The 19,216-nt window shown below is 38.0% G+C and overlaps 1 protein-coding gene across 2 annotated transcripts in view; it reads right to left on the bottom strand.

The window, feature by feature from the left end:
• The window catches only part of SREK1 (splicing regulatory glutamic acid and lysine rich protein 1), a 32,346-nt gene extending 13,354 nt beyond the window's left edge, over positions 1-18,992 (bottom strand). The window contains exons 1-7 of one of the 2 annotated variants that reach the window (XM_063423911.1): positions 18,540-18,992; positions 13,494-13,627; positions 5,692-5,807; positions 4,209-4,373; positions 2,926-3,104; positions 2,191-2,321; positions 645-759 (exon numbers count right to left, since the gene is read on the bottom strand). In XM_063423911.1, the coding sequence (XP_063279981.1) occupies positions 645-759; positions 2,191-2,321; positions 2,926-3,104; positions 4,209-4,373; positions 5,692-5,807; positions 13,494-13,627; positions 18,540-18,700 (1,001 nt within the window). In that variant the 5' untranslated portion in view covers positions 18,701-18,992. Of the gene's footprint in view, positions 1-644; positions 760-2,190; positions 2,322-2,925; positions 3,105-4,208; positions 4,374-5,691; positions 5,808-6,093; positions 6,218-13,493; positions 13,629-18,539 lie in introns of those variants that run through there. The other variant, XM_063423912.1, reaches the window with a different exon arrangement.
• Positions 18,993-19,216: the final 224 nt, after the last annotated feature.

Raw genomic sequence — 19,216 nt, 5'->3', positions numbered from 1 at the left:
TTCTCACAGAAAAAGGCTGTTTCATTCCTGTGAAAAATCTTAATGGTTATACTTCAAGAATAATCTGTTTCAGAACTGAACAAATTTAGCAAAGCAAACAAAACCTGAAAAATGAGAAACTTCCTCTGAAGCCTTTTCCTTATGCTTTTTAAAAACACAGCTTCACATTTACAGGACAGCAAACAGCAATACTGCATTTATTAACTCAATGTTTAGAAGTTGAGGACTATAGGAACTCTATATCAAAAATGAGCCAGCCTATCTGCTCAGGTGTTGCCAGTTAATTATATGCTCCATCCACAAAATACAGGTTTATCTTTAAAGTATAGGTAACAAAATGTTATTTAGCTACATAGCCTAATGTACAAAAACATAAAATATACAAAACCCCACAGAACTTATTATTTTACATAGCACAAGAAGTGCCTTCTAGTATGTTTTAACTGAAAGTAATCCTAAAAACATTTAGGATTTAGAGGAGAAGAGTATCTATTCAGAGACAAAGTTCCTGGTTATGATGATCTGCTGGGTGCAAGTTAGTAATCTCTACAGGAACACTTGTCTGTAACTAAAAAATATCAGTAACCAGCACCATGCAAAAAAATCCCAATATGATCTTAGTCTGAAACAAAAAGCAAACCTACCTGTGTTTTGAGTGTGACCTTTTCCTTCTAGATCGGGATTTTGAGCTAGACCTGGATTCTGAACGAGAATGGGAACGAGATCGACCGCCTTTTCTTTCACTGCTCTTTCCAGACTCTGGGAGGAAAAAACCACTTTGCAGTGTAAGCTCAGAACATTTAAAGATCCCAGTTAACAATCTGGCACAAGAGGAATGTACCACACACATTGCAAGGGGCCTACTCTCTGCACATCTTCCTTCTTTGCAAATATCCTTCAGAAACATCCAAGAAAGTCATTGCATATACTCGTTGAGTGCAGCCATCCTGCAGCAGTACACATAAACCAGATAATTATAAACAGCTAGCTCTACTACAAATGGGATTTATGTCGCTGCCACAATGCACAAAATCATAACATGTCCTCCTTTTGGTCTATTATTTAATATAATTACCTTTTTCTTAATAACTTGAGAAGAATAGAGTAAATTTAGAGGGCATAATTTTGAAAACAAGCATAAAATATAAGTAAGTATTACTGTCTGTATTTTTAGATATTTCAAACACTGTACAAATACTGAAGTTTTATCCTTATTGTTTTGTACAAGGAAAGGATGAACAGAACAGGTTGAAAAGTTTGAATGAAGGCCAAAAAGTCAGTAGAAACCTTAACAGTGAGCTCACCATGGTTCAGAGTCTAATTGTTACTCTATTGCTTAACAGTGATAAAGTGCTAGAGTTACTTTACTTCTAACTAAAAAATACAACAGAAAATAATGCCCCCAAAAAACCCTCAAGACTCCACACTATCCAACCAACACAAGACAATATCTGGGTTTGTTAGTAAGAATAATGGCAAAAAAATGCTGATAGAAAAAGCATGGAGTTTACCAAATTGAGATTTTTTTTATACTGTGGTTTTGCAATCAGTTTAAGCCAGCATAAATCACCACTTGAGTGTCTATCTAACCTCTCAGCACAACATCACCTTCCTGCCTGAGTTGGCATCTCAGCGTCAATAGGGAACAGGGAAACAATCCGGATGAAAAGAAGTCCTTTACAACATGTTAATGTTTATCACAGATTTATTCTCTGATCCCTTTTATTTGGAGGATGCATACAGCCTTGAGTCACCATGAAAAAGAAACCAAATTAACTTGCTGCAGATAAGGAAAGCATATTGCTGCTTTCAGAACCATGCTAGCTCACTCTGATCATGAAACAATGGCATTAACAGGTGCTAAAGGACAACAATAAATAAAAAGCATTTTCTTCTAAACCTTTTTAAGTGCTCTTAACTTAGAAAGTGCCATCATTGAGTATTGATTTAATATCAAATTTGCATGTTTGAAAAGATTCAGTGAACATCTGAAAACAAGACATCATGAAATAAAGAGCTTCATTCCACTGCTTAGATTCATGAACAGAATTTTGATTATTTTTGTTTTTTACCCAACATGTTTTGAATACCTCTGGAATACTCTTCTATTGTGTCTGAAAATGCTCTTGGAAATGTGTACGAAGGTAAACACGCAATGAGCCTGTTCAGTGATGAACACAATATACCTACCTGGCTCGATAGCAGCAGATATGAAAGACTGGGCTTCCCTTACTCTCTTCATCACTTCTTCTAGCTCCTTGGCTGCAGCTTGCGGTGTCATTTCAGGAGGCTTCACTATTGCATTATTGGAGTGATTTATCCTAAATTAAAGAAAAATAAAAGCCTTTCGTTCTGAAACATTTCAACAGGGCAAATTAAAAACAAGTAAGAAAGGAAAACATCTCAACTTCATGTACAATTACAAACTTAAAAGTTCAGCAAAACTGCAGATTTGTAACATTCATCTGTTCTAAGTAGCCAAAGTATTTTATTATTTTGAAATCTTACCACTTTTAAAGAAAGGCAGCACAGTGTTCTTATGTTTCAGTATTTTTAGTAGAAGTCTAGTAAGTTACTTCTCTATTTCAGATCAAATCTCTACATTAACATTTACTAACTACATACACACCATACTGAAAACTTAATTAGTACTTTGGACTTCAAGGATTTTTTCACTATTATAGCTTACACTACCTCAAAACTAATATAAATGTATTTTACTCAATGCTATATGTATTCCACTGAGAAAAATTTATGCCAGACTGTGAAATTGGAATTGGTAAAAATGTTTTGGTTTGTTAACAAGAGGTCTGCATACTGAAGAAATGTTAGTCCCAGCATTTTGCTACACATAAGTCAAAATGTGTGTACAATGATACAAAGAAATCTCTCACTCAACAGTCATATGGATAATTAATTTCTTACTTCAGTGGCCGATCCCCAAACATAACTCCATTAAAGGCAAGAGCTCGAGGTACAGAATTTTGGTCTGCAAATTCCACAAAAGCAAATCGTGTTGGTTGCGTCTCATCACCTGCCATTCGCACAAATTTGACTTCTCCAACTTGCTTAAAGAATTCGAGCAGCTGATCTGCTGTTGTAGTCTGGAAAGAGTTGAAGAGCTCAGCTGAAGTAAATTATACAATGAAAACCACTTATCTAATATATTGGGCAGTCTAAGAGCTACAGATTATTGGAATGATACTATAACATTATTACATTGCATTTCAGTTTTATGCAATGCACATTGTATTTCAGTGCATTACTATGCAGTAATAATGAAATGCAATGTGCATTTTCAATTTGTAATAAGCTAATATGAATTATTATGAATTTGGGAGTGTTACATTTTAAGACTTAAAGACAGGTATTTTTATTTCATGAATCTAAAGAACATTCTTCACTTTTAAATAGGTCAGCCACAAGCCCTTAGTCCTTCACCAAAGTAAAAAAAAGAAATTTACATGGAATTTTGCACTTTTCAGGCAACTAATCTGAAATAACTGATAAGAAATTTCCGTATCCCTGTTTCCAAGCTAACTGTGACTTTTGATCAACTAAAACAAAAAAATCCAAATATTAAAGGACTCAGATTTATGTGGCTTTCTACTAGCTGCCAATTTGTTTTATTTTATCCCAATCAGCAGTACTTTTACACTCTGTAGCTGTTTCAGAAATCAAAACCCCAAAAATGTAATACTTATATTGCTATCAATTAAAAACAAGTATTTTTCAATTAATCCGATCACCTCTGAAAAAACCAATCTACAGAGTGAAAGATATTTATGCTAATTTTGCAACTTCCAGTAGGACAGACACATCATTCCATCTTACTATACCTAAGCAACTGCACTGTGCTGTGGAGGACAGCTACCCTGATCTCGTATCTCTGCTGATTGCTCATCTAACACAACCAAACTGCACTCTTAATCAACACACACAATTAGAAGTAAGTTTCTTCAACTGACCTACAGTCAACTGACCTAGAGTCTCTGGTATTCTGACAAAGTCTGGTCTAAGCTGACTGGCACATGACGCTTCAAAATGCAAACCATCATGAATAAGCAAAAAAATTTAGGGGGTTTTGTTTAAATTCATGTTGTCATTAACTAATGGAAACTCTTTTAACATGTAAGATTAGACTTCATAGATAACATTTTCACTCCTTCTGTTAGTATTTCCATAACACAGAAACAAAAGAAAGCTACCTGGGAGTTCAAGTTCCCAACATAGACTGTTCTCCTGATTTCATCAATTTTGGATGGATCCACATTTCCCATAATTGGTGGTTGTGGTATTTCTCCCAGTGCTGTAATGTTAGGATCCAATGCTGCTGCTGGTATAGCCCCTAAAGTACCAAGTGAAACACCAAGCTGGAAAACACAAGCACAGAATACACTCTGCAGCCAAGCACTGCTGAAAGATATTCCACTTGTTAATACTTGTTTGCCTGGATGCATTTCTGCAAAAACAGATCTAATTAATATAAGCAATAACTTAAATTTTAAGGTCACGGTGCAGCAGGTTTTTTACAGAAGAAAAGTCCACCCAAAAATAAGCTTCCAGAGTTAAGTTATTCTGTGGGTTATCAGTTAACATCTTATCAAAGAGATCTGGACAGGGATATATATTAATCACAAAACATACAGGCTCTAATGCTTAAGAGTCAATTAAATCGAGTGAGAGTCCTTCAAACACTACTGGTATTCTTATATTTTTGAAACAAGTATTTGGACTAGATGAGGAACAGCTGCCATCTTGCCCATCAAGGGAAAAAGGGAACTTCCAGCACTCCAGGGTCATCAAACAGACACATAAAGTGTCTTCTAGACAAATGAATCACCCAAGACAAGATTAATTACATTTGAAATGCAAAGAATATTCTAAGTTCTTCAATTCATACTTAGAGAGAATAAGAAAAATACAGCTCTCATAACTGGAATTGGAAATGGAAAACTCTCCTGCAAAATGTTATAAGCAGCCAGTAGTGATTTAAAAATCACTATGAAATTGGTCCATTGAGTTCCTGGTTAGAATTTTCTTACCCAGAAAGGAACTGCTTTTTCAAGAAACGAATTTTCTAAGAAATGTGGGGAATTCTTAACAAGCCATCAGTACCTTTTATGTATGTAACAAAGGAAAAAACTACTCTATTTAAACCTTAAATTTTCCTTCAATAAACCACAGCAACTTGCTGATGTCATGAAAGTCTTACAGAAGCAAAAGGAAATGGAGGAAAAATAGCAGAATCAAGCTCCTTGACTTTATAGTGAAAAGACTGTTAAGACAGTCTAACAGTCAAAAATCTTGCCATACAGATATCTAGTCAAAGTCTCTACTGCAGCTTTTAATATTCTGAAGTACCAGTGCTAATGTAACTTATGTTTTAGTAAATTTTTGTCAGTGGATAACTACCACTGTACTAACTTAATGGCTCTACAGGGTAGGACAGCAATTTAAAAACAAGAACCAAAACCAGTATTTACCCAGTATTTTGGAAAATAGTAATCTGAAAGAAAAATCCTGGAAAGGTACCACATGGACATCTTCTGAACGATCCTCAGGAGAATCACCACAGCTAAACCCTCACTGCAACATGTGTGGACTAGACAGTCCCTGTTCCCTGTATACAGAAAAGGCTACAGAGAAAAGAGGAAACTGGAAATTATACAGACACCAAATTTTACTTACTGTAGTCAAGGGAGTTGGTGTAGGTATAGGAAGCAACCCTGCACCAGGCATCAGACTTGTCATAGTAGGGGCAGGTGCCAATAGAGAGAGGGCTTTGGCTTCATCTGGGATTTTACCTGAAGAAGCAAATGAAAGCATTACACAAAGTTGGAACACTAGCCAGACGTTACTCTTTCTATGATTTTAAAATTACCCTTGCATTTAAAAATGTAATAAATAACAATGAATCTATCTACCAGATCCGTACAAAGAAACAAATAACTTAAGTTTTTCCTTTTACCCTGCTCTATTAGGAAAAACAAAAGTGAGAAAACTTCAAAGACTAGCAATCTCATTAATGGATTATTATTTTAAAAACTGAATAATGAATATAATTATTTAACACTTTGAGCTATGGGTCACCTGTACTGGAAACTTAACGTTCATGAACCAAACGATATCAAGCATGGACGCTTTCCCAGGGCGGTGTTTTCGCGGTGATCGAAAGTTGTTTTACACATGACAACCGTTCGTGTTGGCTGCATCACTAATAGCACACAGAACATCAGATACAGAAAAGAAGAACATTTTTTAAAGTTTAATCCCCAGAAATGGCAAATAACCAAATCAGTAAAAGAAAGAAAACCAAAATAAAAAAGGAAAAAGGGAATAAAAAAGAAAAAAAAAAGAAAAAAACCAAAGTATGTGCTGACTGAAATTTGTGTTTTTCTTTATTCCTCTGGTGCTACCTACTTAGAAGGTAAAAATAAATAGAACATAAAATAATAAACTACTGAAGTACTGTGACTGCACAGAATACATACTACAAGTGAAACTGAAGGTGGAGGAAGGAAGAGAAGAAAAAAACTTAAGATTTGTACTCTCTCACATTCTAGTCACCTCAGTTTATCTGAAACTGATAAGTTTCCTCTAAATTTACCCAGACTGAAGAAAATCATAACTGATCAGGCTAAGCAAGCTCTATTTCCCCAGCATAGGTACTTCCTGCTGTTTTAACCTGATTATACTCCTCCTGTCATGCCAAAAGTTTAAAAACTAATCTGAATTAAATGTAGGTTTCATTGAATGTTAGTCATGATTAGACTACTAAATGAACCCCCCAAAGACTCCAAAAATCAAAAGATTAATAGTTAAACAATTATGATTACAATTAAATGTACGTTTTAAATTTGAAGCGCAAAGGTATTAAAATTGGCACAAGCATTAAATACTAAACTGAAAAACTAGTGCAAGAAGTTCTAACTACACTAGGTATCTATGATCTAATGAAAATTACTGGCATAACTATGTGCTAACCAACTGAGTCCTCTGGTATCACCCCACAGATCTTAATGAAGTAAATGCTCTTATTTAAACATTGTTTTAATAGTCAAGTAACATAAGAAGCTGTGCCAGTGGCTTCCTGCCTTGATTCAAACTGCATGTTTTAACTACAAAACATCTAAATCTAAAATTTGAAGATTAATATATATTCTTATGTAAAAGGAAAATTTGAGGTAGGTTTGAAAACACCATGCAGGTTTAGTGATATGAGATCCAACTGACACCACAGAAAATACACTACTTTAAGAAACTGAAAGAAACAAGTGCTGCAAACCTGCTCTACAGATCTGCAGGCAAGTCTGGGTTACAGCTGGACATGACCCAATGACAAAACAAATCTAAATGAAACTTAATTGATATGTAGCACAGGTGGAACAGAACAGATAAAATAACAGTACCCTTTTTTTTCATGCTTCCTATTTACATTTACTTATGTTAAATTTTGAGACACCTTGCTCCTTAACATGTAAAAAACCACTTGATTTTGCTATGTAAGGAAGAAAAATAGGAAAATTATTACCACTTAGGAATTCACTGTGCAATGACTTCCAGGGCTTTTTTAAAAAACATGCATGAATCTAAGCCATCACAATGTTCAGCACTCTTAACAGATCTCATTTTGAAAAAAAAAAAGTCAGGCATGCAATGAGAGGTGTACCTGATTTGCCTGACTGCTTGAAAGTATCAGATACTTTGCACATCCTGCCTAATATGTAGGCCTACCAACAGGCTTTTGAATATACAGTTCCAGCAGATGTGCATGCAAATTAGGCATAGAATTATGTACCAGTTCTTCTGAAAAATCGAAGTATTAAAGTGTTCTCAAATGACTAATGAACCAGAACTTATCCTGAACAGTGAGCATCTTGCAATTAAACAGCTACTCATGCAGGTTTCTATGGATCAAGAGACATGGCATAATTAAATCCAATGGCAGAAATGGCTCTGGTGGTGGTGTGCCTGCATGCTGACAGAGATCCTTGGTCAGGACTGTACATAAGTATATGCCTAATTTAAGTATGCACTTACACACAGCCAATTCAATACACACTTAACCAGGTAAACTTACAAATTGCTTAGCTGTTTAGCCCTTTTAAACAGGAGCTTAGTTAGGTGCATATAACTAAGACAGACAAGGACTCAAGTTCATAAAGTGACTTCAGTAGAAGCCTAAACCTTAAGTATATGGATCGTAGCAGTGAAACAACTGAAATCGTTTACTTGCTGAAACTTTGATCAAGATATCCACTGAATATTTCAGGTAAGTTCACCACTGTAGCAGCTCACAGAATGAACAGCATGCATATATGTATGTAAATTGTAAAGTTTGCAGCATTATTTCCAGAATACTTTGGTCTTTCAACAATGTAACGTTCTATTTTAAATACAAATTCAAGTTGGTCAGTTCCATACCACAAAGAAAGATTCACTTATTTTGTTCTGAAGAATAAGAAAGGGTCTATTTCTACAGACAACCCTGAAAATTTGCCTGTATATTCAAAGACATTGTCTCTTCAGAATAACTTTTCCAGTTTTTAAGATGAGGTTAAGTTTTAAAAAATTCTACAATTTTAAAAATTCTAAAAATTTAAAAAACAATGGAACACTGTTGTGGAGAAAAAAAAATCTGCGGTATCTTGAATATCTACCATCATATTCTTTGAATAGTTTTGAAAAACAAGCTTTATATTTTGCAGTTTTACCTCTGTGGTTGCATTTGTAAAGGAAATACAAGCTCACTAAATACATCAAAACATGCAGGTTATGATGCAACAGTTTAAGGCAATTTAGTTTAAGAATAATACTTTCATTTTTCGGATACAGTATTTAAAATCTGAGTAAGAATGAGGTGGAGATATTTATTTGCTAATGAGGGAAGCAGTCAAAATAAATACACTATATCTATACCACATCCTTACACAGATTTCTTAGAACCTCCTCTGCTTAGCAAACTGTAAGTTCTAAGATAATTTATTTATTGATTCTTCCCTTTGCAAAAGAATCTGGAAGCAAATGTGTACATAGCCCTAGCATTGCCTAAAGGCATAGCTGTGATTGCCATTTTTTGGTACCATTAGTCTAAAGACCCCTAGACAACCTAGTCCATACTAGAACCCATTCTGCTGAAGGCTAAACAGAATCATCTGCATCAAACAAGTCCTAATCACAGTATTTTTATTCCTCAAGTGTTTGAAAGAAATTAACTTCCAACTCTTCGTAGTGAACCTATAGAGCTAACCCTTACATCCAAAAGTGCTTCTGCAACAAGTTTCCATTTTTTAAAAATGCTGAAGAGTTCACAATCTACTTTAAACATTTAAAAATGCTGAAGAGTTCACAATCTACTTTAAACATTTAAAAAGTCATTATTTTCCTGCTATTTTAAATCAGTGGAACATGTATGCTTGCTTAGAAATCAAATAATTTCTGTGAGATTCAACTCATGAATCTTGGTGGATTTAGCAGAAGGGAATAAAAAGATTACAGCTACTGGCAATTACAACTGTCACAGCCAAATCCGAAAAGGATCACAAATCAAAGCGCTTCCCAGCTGCAGTGCAGAGTCTGATGAAAGGAGTGAAACCAAGAGATCCCAGTGCAGCGGGCTGGGAGGAGCAATGCCTAAGGACTAGACACTCTACTTTGTCCACCACCATTTCTGTTTCAGGGCTTCTGTTTCACAAGAAGTAAGAATATCCTTTAGGGATGAGAACCATCTTAATCACTCCAGCATGAACTGCCATGGCTTCTGAGACTCTGCAATGACTGGAAAAACACCTTTTTTCTGACTTTAGTGGGTTTTTTAAACTTCTTCCTGAAATAATCACCACTACAGCATGTCAAAGTGCAACACACACACACACACACACAGAGAACTGATTCAATCTTCCCACAAGTAACAGTGTTAAAAGACAATGTGTCTCACATAACACACTCCAACCAAAGCTTCAGGCTGCATTTGTACTTATGAGTGGTAAATAGTTTTTTCTTAAAGTTACAAAAAAAAAAAAGAGATGAAACCTTACTACCACTGACCTCACTGGAGCAAGGTTTCATCAGAAGTAAACAAATATTTCATGACATTCAATATTCATAAAAGTTCAACTTCAGAAAGAATTGTTTTAAACTTATCATGTTAAACAAATAGTAAGCCCTTCTTTTAAATAACTGATGCAACATAAAATAAAACACTCTGCTGAGGGAAAGCAGCAGAGAAATATTATGACTTTACTTTCTAAAGTTGCTGTTTCCAGAAGTAAAGAGTTTTAACTGTCCTTTTCCAAGACAAACTCATAAAGCACAACATATAGAGGAATACATCTCGAAACAATTCTTTTTCACTATTCTTGTCTTCTGACAAAATGCACTCATCTGTTCAATTTAGATACTTAAATGAATTCCAAATCAAATTTATCCTTAATTCAGAGCATTAAAAACTAACCATATTCTAAATTCTCTGTTTACCATCCACCATTCATAAGCAGCTTCAGGTCAACTTCAAAATCAAACACTGTGAACCCTTTACAAACATCATTTTACAGAACTGAAGTACCAGTTCACAAGTACAAGGGAAAGAGATTTAACAGAACAAAACAAAAAAGGGACAAAATAAAATAAAAATAAAAGAAACAAAGGAAAGAAAGCAAAATAAAATAAAAACAGAGACAGGGCGTCCATCTTCAGCAGGTCAGACTTCGATCTCATTTCCCCCATGAAGGTTTCACTTGGCGGCAGGTTTAGTGGCATGGCAAACAATGCCTAACTCAGGCAAGTGTAACAGGTCTGCCTTGGCCAGTCTAGTCATCTAATAATGCACAAATATCACACAGAGAAAACATACAAAACCAAATTAATAGTCAAGATCCATCTACCAGATAATGTGGACATAAAATTTAGAAAGATTAGGGTGGCATCTTTGTTTAGCTTTCAACCTTTGCATTTTCAGAGTATATTTAGAGAAAAAGCTACCAATATACATACACAAAAAGTCATATCTTCACACCTTAATAATCTTACTTCATTTACAATTACATTTTTGTTAAACTGTTCATCAAATGTCACATACTTTACATTGATTTCATTTTGTAATGATTTCTCCTTGATTTAACAGTGTTTAAATACACTCCAAATGTCAGATTTTATTGGGCTTTTTTGAACCATGTTTTCAGATTTCCATTTTACCTCTCCTCTATGTTAAGCTTCATGCAATACATGTTTTATTACTGGCAATGTTGGCCAATGGTGTAATTTTACCTCCTGGTAGGATAAAACCCCATCACTACCTTTAAAACCCATGATCCACTCCACTGACTCCATTAACAGTGCATCGTATGACACATGGTGGAAAAGCCCTTGTGCCATGGTCTCCAAAGCCATACTTAATCCACACAATAAATTCATCAGAAAGTTAAATTTTTAAAAATTCTCACCTTTTTATAAATGATTGATTCTTTTATAACATTACAGGGAACAGCATTCTAACATTAAAAAAGTGACCTCAAAACCCAATCACTTGTTCACCTAAATATGCATACATTTCTGTGGAGTCCAGAATGATTTTGAACAGTGACAATGTTTTCTCAGAAATGCCTGATCAGCCAGTTACGAATAGAGTTGGAACAAGATTTGTCAGAATTTTGATTTATTCTCCTTTCATTCACTGTCTACCACAAAAGACACAGGAAAATGTAGCTTTACCTGCCTGTTGCCATATCGTGTCAGGCAGTGATCTCACCACAAGAAAAACACTTGGAAGTGTTGCTCATTCATCAGGCAGCCATCTTCCCTCTCTGGCAATACTGAACCAGTGTAAAAATCTTATTGATGAAATATAAAACTAAGATTCTGAATAATCTTTAGTCTATTTATTTTGGGGCAGTTTTTCAATTGGAGACTCTGGTCCTCCAAGCTTCTACACAGTTTCCAGTGCATACAGCCAGTATTCTCTTTGTATACAGCAATATTCTCTTTGTGGTTTAAGAACAAGTTAAAAATATAAAAACAAAGAGCCCTCAAAAGAAGACACAAAAGGAACTAAAAACCTGAGCTTTACAGACAAATGTATGTGCTGTATGACCTGTCTAAAAAAGCTACAAGAATAGGCAGTACAATGTAGGTCAATACGGCCTTCAGTGAAAGTACTTTTTTATTTTGTGAAATCTTGGAGACTTGCCAGTTTGTTAAGAACTTCCCAGATGAATATCACAGCAGCACTCATCTCACACTATCTAGATCACGATGCAGCAAACATGCCAAAAAATGGTACTCTGGGACCATTGTTAACAAACTGCAAGAAATCAATAGTATTTTTTTGAACCAAAAACTGACTCCTGCAGTTAGAGATGTTAATAGGAGGCATTTCTTTATCTGCTGCAGTTTACAGTTCAATCCCTTTACATATGGCTGTTCATGGCAAAATAGCAACCAAGCTGAAAGTAAAGTCGGGTTCACTCCATCAGCTGGAATGATTCCATTCAAAAGAGGCAAAATGTCCAGCACCAGTCAGAGGCTAAATTCCACAGTGAACCCAGTGAAGTCAATGGGGCTCTGCCTAGCTCCATTGATAGGCCTGCCACAGGACCCTGCTTCACGTAACTGCATTCAAATCTTGGATGCTTGTACTAAAAACACAAACTGTCTAGTACTCAACACGTCTGAAAAAGTATGGTCTCAGAGCTAGTTAAAGGAACATCTGCCAATTTAGTATTCATCAGGTATTTCATCTCATTAAGAGTTTTAAGAACATTTTATGATGGGAGCATTCTGGACAGATCACTGCATATTTAAACAGATACAGAAAACAAAAAAGGAGTACCAGTATACATAAGGAAAGTTTTTTATGGCACACAAAGTAACGTTTTCAACAGTAACAATAAGGAAAGATTGTTTCTTAAAAATTAAACTAGCAGGTAAACATTTATATTCAAACAGTATTTTGAATGCTAAGTATCTTAGATGACTCTAAAATGGCCAAATTAATATATCACGTCTATAAGACAACATTGGGATTCACGCTAAAAAATTGCAGAAATCATCAGTATCTTTAAAAAAGGACAAATCAGCAAACAATTCTCTACAGCAAAGATGATACATTAAGATTCAAACTGCAGTGTTTTGTATCAGGAAATTGCCTGATCTTTTCATAGCTCCATTGACTTCAGTGAGAACTCTGTGTGCAAATACACTTATCAACACATAGTGAAAGGAATTATTTTCCTTTCTTTTCCTTCAAAATATGTAATAACATGGAAGCGTGAGTTATCATAACTTAAACCAACTATCTTTTTGCTGATGTTGTACTTAAATTAAACATGTATAAAACTGGGATTTTCTTCATTCAATTTTTAATTTTGTTTCAAGGCTTTTTTTTCCAAAAGCAATAAAATAAAATAACAGAGCATCACCTTACACAGAAAGCTTAAAACAATTAACAGACACAACAAAGACCAACATTACAGAAGAATGTCTAAAATACCAACCTTCTGCACAGGGCACAACTATCAAAGCTCTGTCAATAAAAACCGTGTTAGTTAGATGCTGGGCCACACCAACACTCGATGCTTCACGAAACTTAATATAACATACTTTGGAGGAAAAAGCAAGAGGTGCGTTGCTGCAAGATAAAAGGAAAAAATAACAATTAGTCATAACTGCATGCATGTATTTTTAACTATTACTCCTTAAGGGAAAAAAAGGGGGTTTTCCTAGAAAAGGAAGTCTAAAGAACAGAAATCTACTAACTTGCCAACTTGCTGCATCTGTGAAAAAAGCATGGAGCTGCTTTTTAATGAAAGTTTATGTAAGTCCAAATCTCTAACTAACAAGACTAATTTTCTTCTATTATCTGGCTACACAACACTGAACAATACATTTCAAATTACTATTTTAGGCGCATATTTACCTGACAATTACAATTGCCAAGTAAATGTTATATAGTTTATCTTTTTTTCTGAAAATAATCTTTGTTTAGGAAAGTCAAACAAACCCTGCCACTTTTTGGTGGGTCCTTCAGACACCAGTCTGTAATAATCTTTCTCCAGCTTTCACAGATATAGTTCTATTAATTCTTACAAAGACAAAAGCAGTTCTTGAGAGGGCTTTCAAATACTGTGACTCAGCTGACTAATGCAACAAAAACCATTTTTATAATTTGCCTAAGTTTGGCACAATGTAGCATGGAGTAACCCTGGAGGAGTAGGAGCAACTCACCATTTGGCTACAAAAGTGAAGAAAATCTGTAATTCACTTTTCCATTACACAGCATGCCAACAGAAAACATGCAAACATTCCAATCGTGATCAAAACCACGTCAGTTTGTTTTAAAATTGATTCCTTAGTCCAGTTTTGTAACCTTTATATTAGCAGCTTATTTCTTCACAGGAAGAAGTATAGGTAAAATATTCAGAGAGAATACAATACTGCAGGAATATCAGCAATTTTCATTTGAAATCATGGAAATAAACGTTGCATAGACTGTTTCACCCTGGTCCTGTCTCAACCAAAACAGAAACACTTGCCAAATTTCTGAAAGCACCAGCAGCAGTTCAAGTTTAACACAACCCATCTTGGAGTGCCCTCAAATTCCAAGCACATGCTTCCCCAGCTGTTCTATGGAATTCTATTAGATTTCAGAATTTAAATACAAGTCAAAAGTCTTAGACAAATCATCTCATCATATCAATCACAAAAATAAACCAAGAATGTTATCCAGAGGCAGGCAGACTAGTATGTTTCCAGCTACCAGGACAGTAGCACCAATGCATAATATCTAGAGATGGCCAAATTCAGAATGGCATTCGGAAACACCTATGATGGAAAATTCAGTAAGAGGAAAAACTAAACAGGGAGTAGGAGACACATAAACATGAAAGTAAACCTCATACAATTTAGAAAAACATTACAAGACGACTACATTTCTTCTGCCCACTTTATCTACTTCAGTGGCTCATGTTTTCACTGTGTCACGTTTCCAGACCCAGGAAGGAAATAACTGCATAGAACAGCTTCTGAGCCAGCTTTGAGGTCTTCGTTGAGATCACTTTCTAACATCAGAGGTGGCAGCCAGCTGTGACTTTTTCAGTACTCTAAAGAAACTTCGTTTACCACAAAGACTTCTATGGCCACAAGTAGTTTTTATTTGGTTTGGTGGGAGAGAGGACTCTAAGGGGAGGGAGGAGATCGTGTCTTGGGGGGTTTTGTCATCACTGTATGGTGTTTGCTTGTTTCTTTTTAAATGCACTTCTCAGTGTGATAACCTGAATGGCTGAAGCCACCACTGAAGGTTCTATGGTCCAAACTGCTGAAGACTTCTAATATCTCCTGGAGTTTTTGACCTTTTTTGTTTTCACTGACAGCTCAAAAATATAATTCTGCTTCAGGCAGTTTCAGACCACCCCAATAATCCTTATAGATTTTAACATCTATAGAGTCTGCACTGTCTGCATTTTTATAAGGCTTACTGTCCTGTATTCACTGATTTAGAACAAAAAACCTATGTGGACAGTATGTTAAAAATAACAGATGTCTGAACACTGGTGCAAATGAGGCCGTATAAAGACATCTTGATATCAAGTGTTTTCCAAAGGTTGGGAAGGAGAAATTCTCTACAAGGTGCCCATCTCTACTAAAAAACACATCAAAATTGCTTCCAGGGAAACTATTAAGATCTAAGAGATCAAAAATTCTAGAAGGTTTAACAGTGATCGAGTCCTCTCCCTTTATGAAGGGGGCCTCCAAAATCTTTCCATCAGCCTTTTTAAGAAGGCTTTCCTAAAACAGAAAAGTCCTATTCTAATTCCTCTGGTTGCTTTTTTTGCTAGCCTTTACTGAGGCTGAATTGATGGAGACTCATGATCTTTTTCCTAGGTTACACAGCCTTGATGCCAAAAAGCAACCTGGATTTTTTTTTTTCTAAGGAGGCTAACTGGATTTTAGTAACTTTGAATCAGAGATGTAAGACAAAATAATTTCTAACGTTTTTGTTTCCCTTTGTAGGAAGACAGCAACATTCGTCTCCTAACAGGATAAAGATCAACCGAAGTATTTCCTAAGAAGGGTCTATTCAGAAGCCTACAGTGATTAAAAAAACCCCACATAAAACCAACAACAATAACAATAGCAATAATAATAATAAAAAAAAAAAGGCTACAAAACATTTCTCTAACTGTCCAAATTTTCTCAAGTGGAGCAGAGAGGTGGGGGGTGTGAAGTGTGGAGGACATGACAGAAATTAATAACTTACTAAAATAGTATTTTACGGAATAATTGTGCAGATCAGCTTAAATAAAGCTGCGTGTGTTTTGCCCTCTTCTCAGGTGAGATGTCCCTTTTCTTGGTTAAGTAAAGGTGGCCCATCCACCTGTGTCAGAACGGGTAAGGTATACAAGTGAGAGTGATTTGGGTGGCACCCCTCAAAGCTGAACTAGGCTTTGCTCAAAGGCTCTGGGAAATGAACAGAACACTTTTAAGCTCCAAACTAGAGGAGGCCCCAAACCCCATTGCCAAGGTCTGGTATGGCATGTGTCTCCACCACTCGACACCTACTGGGTTGCAACCAGAGTGGAGCTTCCTGGTGGCAGAACACAGAGGCCAATCCAGTCTTGCCCTTGACTAGGGAAGGGTTATGACAAACCAGCCCATCATCCAACTTTTGGTTAAACCAAAAGTTTATTCTCAGTGTTCTAGCTTCCAAGACCACTCCAGACTATTCAGGTGCAAGCAGTATTACACAGTAGGTCTTTCCACAGCTTATAGAGACAGTTTGCAACTCCCTGCCTTAAAACAACTCATTCTGCCAAAACTCGATTGTTGCTCAGGAAGGTTTTCAACATTTCAACTGTTCAAAAATCCTCTTAAGGCCACATATGAAGGCTCACTGCTGCACATGTAATTTTGAAGGCTACTCTGAAAGGGAGACTTCAACTGTGTATGGGACTGCCTGTGCATGTCTGGGACTAGGAATCCAATCACAGGTGTCGCTGGTCTCCTGCGATATTGGCAAACACCACTAGGCTGTGTCAGTATACTGGGCAGCATACTGGGGTACACACCCAAGGCAAAAGACCTGTGAAATCCTGCAAGTCAGCTTCAGTTGTTAACTGTACTGCAAACCGATGGTGATCTACGTTTTGTTTGGGACACCTTTGCTTCCCATCCACCTGTCACGGAAATACTCTTTCATGAATTTATCACAATATTATTTAAATACATTTTCAGAAAGTCAACAGCAGGAACTACTTTTTTGTTTCTAAGGAAGGGCATTAGAGTAAGTAATTAATTTTCTCCCAAGGTAGCCATCTGGAAGTCAGTTCAAATGACCATAAGCATGAAGCAAGGAAAACCATACTTTTAACATTTATGCATAAATAATGGTAAATAAAACCAAGAGTAAAACAGGTAATCACAATCCTGTATCGTATCTCTGAATTAATCAGCATTATAAGCTTGACATTCCCAAGTTATTTCCAACGATGGTACTGAGTTTTAGTATTTTATGTGTATATACACCCTGGCAAAATTGTACACTTTGGCAAAAATATTATTTGTGTATGGATGTCAAGGAAGTCCCCATTTCACTTAAAATCTGTTATATAACCTAGTGAAAGACAGGAACAACAGCTGTAACAAAAAAGTATATTCAGTCAAGAGAAACCCCTAAATATAAAGCATCAACTATGGAACAAGTCCAGGACTTGTTCTGATAAATACCAACTTTTTGGCCATTCTCTTTTGCAAATCGAAGATTTGCTAGCCTGAGCATTTTTGTATCAAAGTTCACATATTGGGATGCTAAGGATGCTCTCCTTTTCACGATTCCGATTTAAGGTTTGACAAGGCACATTTGTTATTCGCTTCCCAGTACAACCGCTGCCTCGAGGAAAAAAAAAAAAATCCTCTCCCTTTCTCCTAATCATCGCCTTCCCGGGAGAGCCAACACTGTTATTTTGGAAGCCCCTGCCTCTCCCACCTGAGTGCACCCCTCGCACGCCGCTGACACCGCGCGAACCGCTATAATTTTGGGAGAGATGCGATGCCTGATTAATTTACTGCACAAGGCTTACTGGGGCAACTCCGAATACAAGGCAGGGCAGGCTCCCTCCTTTGCCCTCTACAAAACCTCAGCTACTCTGGCTTCTGTTCGAATGGCCCCTTCTCGGAGCGCAGGGCCCTTTCAATAGAAGGAAAAAAAGAAAAAGAATGAAGGTAGTGGAGCGAGGGCTGGCCTGGAACTCCCCGGTGTAGCCCGCCTGCACCATCGTGGGCGAGGAGACACACAGGCCACAGAAAGCGGGTTTTAGGAAAGGGGGAAAACGGCCGGCGCCGCCATCTTAAGTGCGGGCGCAGCTCCTTCCCCGCCGCTCCGGCCATACAAAGGGGAGGGACCACGTGACGCCTCCCTGGTGCCCGCACTCAAAATGGCGCGCCTGGCCTCCTGCCCCTGCCCTTCCCATCGCCCCCAGCCCCTCCGCGCCTCTGCCTCATTCCCGGTGTCTGCTGCTGCAGAGGATGGCACGGGCCTCACTTACTCCGGGGGATAGAGACGCAGCTCCTCGATATCTCCCAGGAAGCCGAAGAGCGTCCGCATCTGCTCGCTGGTCACGGCCGAGGAGAGGTTGGTGACCTGGATGACGGACGTGGGGCCCAGGGGGAAGCCCAGCGGGACCCCGATCCCGCCGCTGTTCATCATGGCGGCGCCTGCCGAGCCTTACCGCGCGCACACGGGGAAGCGGGCCCGCCCACCGAGAGGGGTGCGCGCCACCGGCCGGAGGGGCCCCGCGGGCGGGCACTCTAGCGGTGCACTCGACCGCTCCCAGAAGAGTTCTCGGAGGGACGGGCGGCCCCTGCCGGCGGGGCCTCCGGCCCGCCCGCGGCGTGCAGATCGGTCGCTTCCCCAGGAGCCGCCTCCCCAGGCGCCACCTCATATGGAGCCGGCGGGGCCGCCGTGTGTAGGACGGGACCGGCGCCGGGCCCGCGCCCCGCCCAGGAAGAGGCGCGAGCCGCGAGGGCCCGCCCCTCCGCCCGCGTCTGCGCGCGCGCGGCGCCGCTGCCGGCACGCGCCGGGGCAGGGGCTGCCCTGGCGACCCCGTCGGCGGCTGGGGGCCCTCAGGGGCGAGGGCCCGGAGAGAAACCCAAATGTCGCGTTTAATGGCGCTTTTTGTGGCCACGTTCAGTGTGAGACAGCTTAATCACCCTAGGGAATTAA

Source organism: Prinia subflava, chromosome Z (genome assembly GCF_021018805.1).
Source record: "Prinia subflava isolate CZ2003 ecotype Zambia chromosome Z, Cam_Psub_1.2, whole genome shotgun sequence".
Taxonomy (NCBI): domain Eukaryota; kingdom Metazoa; phylum Chordata; class Aves; order Passeriformes; family Cisticolidae; genus Prinia; species Prinia subflava.
Note: the sequence above shows the minus strand (reverse complement) of the source record. Positions and strands in the feature narration are given on the sequence as shown.